Here is a 6,348-nt window from a genome sequence, read left to right as displayed (position 1 = left end):
GGTGTATAGGTCTCCGTGCAAGTCAAACTTATGTATGTTTGACCAATATTATAGAACAAGATAGCAATATATGTAATACGAAATAAATAAAATGTGGAAATACTTTTCATGATGGATCTAGTGATACAAATTTCGTACTATTGATGTTTTTCTAAAAACTTGGTCAAACAAACACTTGATTGACTTTTGGGAAAACTAATACACCTTATATTTTGGAATGGAGGGAGTACTAAACAACTCGAACATCTACACGTGTACTTTTAGCATTTGAACACATGTCTACCTGTGAAAACCTCAAAAAGTAAAATAAAAAAATTAACATAAAAATCCCATTCAAGCAATAACTGTGACTTTAAATTAGGATTGCGCATGCGAAAACGACACCGTATCCAAAGATCCAGCAGAACTAGTTTCTTACGTAAAAGCTCGCTAAATTTGTCGCCGTAGCACATCAACACCTTTCTTTTATTACGGGAGCACACCAGCACTTAAAACAAAAGACTCATTAGAAAATTGCACTCCACAAAGGAATCGTCCCATGAATCAAACACAACTCTCCTACACTACACAAGACACATCCACACAAAGTATCATAGTATACATCTACACCGGACACATCGCCCACGGGAATCAGATCCAATCGATGTTGTGTTTTTTTTTCTGAAATAGATCCAATCGATGTTGAACCCCTTGTCCACAAGCGTTTCGTTTACTATACCCTTCGTAGCCCCCGACCAGCCAACCGTTTTCCGAGCCCAACTTCCCGGAAGTGCAAGCGTGCCCAACCACTGTCACGTCCACGCGGGACCCGCCCGTCCCTTGGCCCCACCCGGCAGCCTCCCAGCGGTTAACAAGGGTCTCGCTGTCCCGGGGAATCTGTGTCGTCGGCACTTGGACTCGCCGAGAGCAGAGCGGAGCCGAGCGAGCACCACTCCCCTGTTTCCTCGTGCGTCGCGTGTGTCGCGGCGGCAGCGGGGCGGAGCGGATCGGCGGCGATGGCTCCGAGGGAACAGGCGGGCGCCGGGGCCGCGGGCGGCGCGGCGGATCCGGAGGCCGACATCGAGGCCCCTCTCATCTCCTACAGCTCCTCCTTCTTCCAGGACGGCGCGGCGGCGGGGGCGGGGGCGGGGCCGGGAGGCGAAGACGGCTCCGGCGACGAGGAGCAGCGGCGGAACCGGCGCAGGTTCCTCCTCGGCGGCCAGCTGCAGTCCAACGCCACCTCCCAGGTCGCGCTCGTCGGCACCGACTTCTGCCCCATCGAGAGCCTCGACTACGAGTAAGCGCAAGCCCCCCAATCTCCCCGGCAATTCCGCTGGCTTGGTTCCAATCAGCGTCAACTGTTGACTCTGTCGGCGCGGGGCTGGGCTGCTTGCAGGCTGATCGAGAACGACGTGTTCAAGCAGGACTGGCGGGCGCAGGGGCGGGGCCACATCCTGCGCTACTTCGCGCTCAAGTGGGCGCTCTGCTTCCTTGTCGGCGCGCTCACCGCCGCCGCCGCCTTCGTCGCCAACCTCGGCGTCGAGAACGTCGCCGGCGCCAAGTTCGTCGTCACCTCCAACCGCATGTTCGCGCGCAGGTAACCAGCAGTGTTTCACTGGACGCCGGAGCCTTTCCGTTGAACTGAACTGACTGCGATTTAGTAGGTGTGGATATCGACTTGACTTTCAGTGCTGACTCAAAATTGATTGATCCCGTCAGGTTTGAATCGGCGTTTCTGGTCTTCCTGTTTTCGAATTTCCTGCTCACAATGTTCGCCACGGTGCTGACGGTGTACGTGGCGCCCGCGGCGGCCGGCTCCGGCATCCCGGAGGTGAAGGCCTACTTGAACGGCGTCGACGCACCCAACATTTTCTGTTTCAAGACTCTGGTGGTGAAGGTAGACTAGTAAATTCCTTTCGCTTTCATCCCTGTTCTTTCATGGCATGAATAATTGGTATGATGATGTGCCTTTGCATTCATGATGGCTGGCACTTGGCACTCACTACTAGCTCAGACTTGGCTTAACTTAAAGCAATGGACTGCTTGATTGGTTTCTCGGCCTGTCATCTGGGGTTAGTATTGTAGCAGAGATACTTCTAATCTACTTGTCAGACATTGTAGTGGGGTCTGCAGTACTTCTGCTTGTTCATGATTATTCTGCTTTTAATCAACACATCACATGAGCGATGATTTACGCAAGTGGGAGTGTTGGACTTGATCAGATCTGTATGGGGTAGGAAATTATGTCAACAGAAATATGCTATGGTATTTTGTTACCCATACAACAGTTCGTATACATAAAAGATGTAGGAAAGACATGTGCTGTTGTAATGCCATTATGGTCACTACGCTTTCCCTTTATCTTTTTGTGCAGACCAAATTGCCTCTGCTCGTTCCTGTTTCATGAATATACCTGAATTTCAAATATCTTCTGGTTTCTGAACAGGTTGTGGGATGCATTGCTGCAGTATCATCATCACTGCATGTGGGAAAAGCTGGTCCTCTGGTACACACAGGTGCATGCATTGCATCAATACTTGGGCAAGGTGGCTCGCGTAAATACCGCATGACATGTAAATGGCTAAGGCACTTCAAGAATGATAGGGATCGGAGGGACCTTGTCACTTGTGGTGCTGGTGCTGGTATTGCTGGTGCTTTCAGGGCTCCAGTCGCCGGAGTTCTTTTTGCTCTGGAAACAGTGTCTTCACGGTAAAAACTTCCCCATGATTATAAATATTTGGACTTTCCTCGATTGATTGTCTTAATTTCATTATTTATTCATTGAGAGAAGAACATTTCCTCCACATTTGAGAAATGCAGGAATTTGTTTTGCCTACATATAGTTTTCTGTAGGTTTATGCTTAATTAAGGTGGCACACTCGATGCTCCAATACATGCCTCAAGTTAGTGACTTGCTGGCTTTGAAGTTTATATGTTTGTAAGTGAGGAGAAGATTGCTCCACCTAGTGGCAAAACTTTAGACTTACGCAATCCCATAAAAAAATGATGCTTTTTTATCATGTGTCACCTGATATCAAAACGAGTTTCTCCTTATTCTCACGTTTTCTCCTTAAGTTGGGATTATCATATTTTCTTATTGTGATCATCTGAAATCTTGAACCATCACCCTACCTATCTGACCATTCTTGCTAGAAATTATCATTGATGCAGTGAAGGGCAGTAGGGTGCAATATATTTGTCCTTTAAGCATATCCTTTGAAATGAAAATATTTATGTAAGGGCTTCTGCAAAATGGTACCTGTATACAAAATTTTGCAATGAATAAAATACTTGTGGACCATCCTTTTTGTTGTCTTTGCAGATGGAGGAGTGCCCTACTCTGGCGAGCTTTCTTCACAACGGCAGTTGTTGCCGTTGTGCTTAGGGCATTAATAGACATCTGTAAAAGAGGCCGGTGTGGCTTGTTCGGGAAAGGCGGTCTTATAATGTTTGATGTGACTTCGGGCTATGTCAACTATCATGTGATTGATTTACCTCCGGTAATCACTCTAGCAGTTTTTGGAGGAGTACTGGGGAGCTTGTACAACTTCTTCCTTGACAAGGTTCTTCGTCTCTACAATGTTATCAACGAGTATGTACTGATATTGGCTTAATGTTACTGGTCTTTACTTCCATAATTTTTAACTGCAGGCATTCTATTTGGTAAAGTTTTAGTAGTCTTGAATACATCACTTCCCTGAAATATTATCTCCTATCAATGTTGAGAATCGGTTAATTAAAAGTTCAAAACTGTCCATAACAATGGCAATGCACACTTACTGCTAATTTTTGTAGATACTTAATTGCAGTTGTCAATTGGAATTGTTTCTCCTTTCGAAGTGAAAACATTTGCCCCAGCTTAACTTCATTTCGATCTGTTCAATTTACTCTCAGGAAAGGTCGAACTTACAGACTACTCCTGGCTGCAACAGTCTCCGTCTGTACTTCATGTTGCCTCTTTGGCTTACCATGGCTTGCAGCTTGCAAACCTTGCCCAACTGACTCAAGAGAAGCTTGTCCATCAATAGGGAGATCTGGAAATTTCAAGAAGTTCCAGTGTCCAATGCATAACTACAATGACTTGGCTAGCCTGTTCTTTAACACCAACGATGACACCATTAGAAACCTCTACAGTAACGGCACTGACCATGAGTTCCATATCACCTCGATCCTTGTGTTCTTTATTGCATCATATTTTCTGGGCATTTTCAGCTATGGCCTCGCCTTACCATCTGGCCTTTTCGTACCTGTTATTTTAACTGGTGCAGCTTACGGTCGTCTGGTTGGCATGCTGATTGGGTCGCAATCAACTTTGGATCATGGTCTTTTTGCGGTTCTTGGTTCTGCTGCCCTTCTAGGTGGATCGATGAGAATGACTGTCTCAGTTTGTGTTGTCATCCTAGAACTGACAAATAATCTGCTGATGCTTCCTCTGGTTATGCTGGTCCTTATCATATCAAAGACAGTGGCAGATGCTTTTAATGCAAATGTCTATGATCTGCTTGTTAAATTGAAGGGTTTTCCTTTTCTTGAAGGGCATGCTGAACCCTACATGCGACAACTGTCAGTTAGTGATGTTGTAACTGGCCCTCTACAGACATTCAATGGCATAGAGAAGGTTGGCCGTATTGTGGATACCTTGAAGGCAACCGGTCATAATGGTTTCCCTGTCGTTGATGAGCCACCGTTTTCAGATACTCCTCTGTTATATGGTCTAGTTCTTCGGTCGCACCTGCTTGTTCTGTTGAGGAAGAAAGAGTTCATCAGTAGTTCCACAGCTTCAGCATCAGATGCTTCAAAGCATTTCTCACCTGAGGATTTTGCTAAACGTGGTTCAGGAAAGCATGACAGAATTGAGGACATTGAATTAACTGCAGAAGAACTGGAAATGTTTGTAGACTTGCATCCTTTCACAAACACATCTCCTTACACTGTGGTTGAGACCATGTCCTTGGCTAAAGCTCTTATACTTTTTCGTGAAGTTGGATTAAGACACCTTTTGGTTCTTCCAAAAACTTCCAAGGTGAGCGACTCTGTTTACATCTGAATTATCTCAAATTTTAAGTTTTTCAAGAATTACTTCTTAAATCTGCTTTGTACGTAGTTCACTCTTATTCCATTCTCATGCTCGTATGTTGCAACTGTCATGTGTTTTGCTGGCAAGTTGTTTATAATCATGATTATTGATTATTACTGAGAGTAACCATGATGATTAGTCATACAGGTCGAGAAAGCGCGTACGAATCCCTTTAGTATAATTATCTTTTATACTGCATGCATGAGAACTTCGTACTTGAATTTGTATATATTTTGCTCAAATGGTTACCAGTGATTAATTTTGGACCGTTTACTGTCTGAATACAGAGGGCGCCTGTTGTTGGCATATTAACACGGCACGACTTCATGCCTGAGCACGTATTGGGTCTCCATCCGTACCTGTTCAAGAGCAGATGGAAGAAGGTGCGATTTGGCAAGACAGCCTTCTCCAACTTCTTTTGACAATTGCCATAGTAGCTAATGATTCGGAGAATTAACCAAGCGACAGCATCAGTACATTGTATGGGAACCATCGGGTGGTAGTTTATACCAACCATATACGGATAAGCTAGTTGTATTATAGCGGCAATAGCATTTTCTGGTATCACATTACAATGTATGTTGCTCCTGAGAGATGTTCTGAAATATGAAATATACACACGAGGATTTCCATTGCAACCTACAATGAGATCCGTTCGAAGGAGCCTGTTTCTGATGGTTCCTCACGGATGTGATTATCAACAATAACCCGCACATTGTGATCACTAGACTTGTCCCTTTTCTTTTATTTTGCGGGAGACTAGACTTGTACTCCGTACATGATTTGTATGACAATGAGCAGTAGTTAATTTTTTTTTCAATTTACAGGAACACCATGCATTCCGTTAAGGCAGAGTAGCCTGCGACCAAAATGCTTACAGATTCTGTGATGTCCCTCAGCCACTCTGTGGGTGCACTCGGGCTTAAATTGTTACTACTCCCTCCGTTCCTAAATATTTGTCTTTCTAGAGATTTCAATAAGTGACTACATACGAAGCAAAATGAGTGAATCTACACTTTAAAATGTGTCTATATACATCCGTATATGATAGTCCATTTGAAATCCTAAAAAGACAAATATTTAGGAACGGAGGGAGTATATGGGAATTATGGCAAATTTCTTTCTTCCCGCAAAATAAGGGCGATGGAACATGGGTTCTTAGTCATAGGTTTAGACTTTGTCAACTCTTCCAACGCTAATAAATAAACAAACATTAGTACTTCAGACGCCGTTTCATTGCATAAGTTGAAATTCAGGTATGGTGAAGTAGAACTAGTATTTATATTGAAATT

At 44.4% G+C, this 6,348-nt stretch overlaps 1 protein-coding gene across 3 annotated transcripts in view; it reads left to right on the top strand.

The window, feature by feature from the left end:
* Positions 1-5,701, top strand: part of LOC119356862 (putative chloride channel-like protein CLC-g) — an 8,631-nt gene extending 2,930 nt beyond the window's left edge. The window contains exons 3-9 of one of the 3 annotated variants that reach the window (XM_037623853.1): positions 1,203-1,276; positions 1,376-1,576; positions 1,699-1,876; positions 2,426-2,688; positions 3,302-3,571; positions 3,874-5,002; positions 5,344-5,701. In XM_037623853.1, coding sequence (XP_037479750.1) covers positions 1,203-1,276; positions 1,376-1,576; positions 1,699-1,876; positions 2,426-2,688; positions 3,302-3,571; positions 3,874-5,002; positions 5,344-5,478 — 2,250 coding nt within the window. In that variant the 3' untranslated portion in view covers positions 5,479-5,701. Of the gene's footprint in view, positions 1-42; positions 1,277-1,375; positions 1,577-1,698; positions 1,877-2,425; positions 2,689-3,301; positions 3,572-3,873; positions 5,003-5,343 lie in introns of those variants that run through there. The other 2 variants (XM_037623851.1, XM_037623852.1) reach the window with 2 other exon arrangements.
* The last annotated feature ends 647 nt before the right edge of the window (positions 5,702-6,348 follow it).

This window comes from Triticum dicoccoides, chromosome 2A (genome assembly GCF_002162155.2).
Source record: "Triticum dicoccoides isolate Atlit2015 ecotype Zavitan chromosome 2A, WEW_v2.0, whole genome shotgun sequence".
Lineage (NCBI taxonomy): Eukaryota > Viridiplantae > Streptophyta > Magnoliopsida > Poales > Poaceae > Triticum > Triticum dicoccoides.
This window is presented reverse-complemented; position numbering and strand designations above follow the sequence as displayed.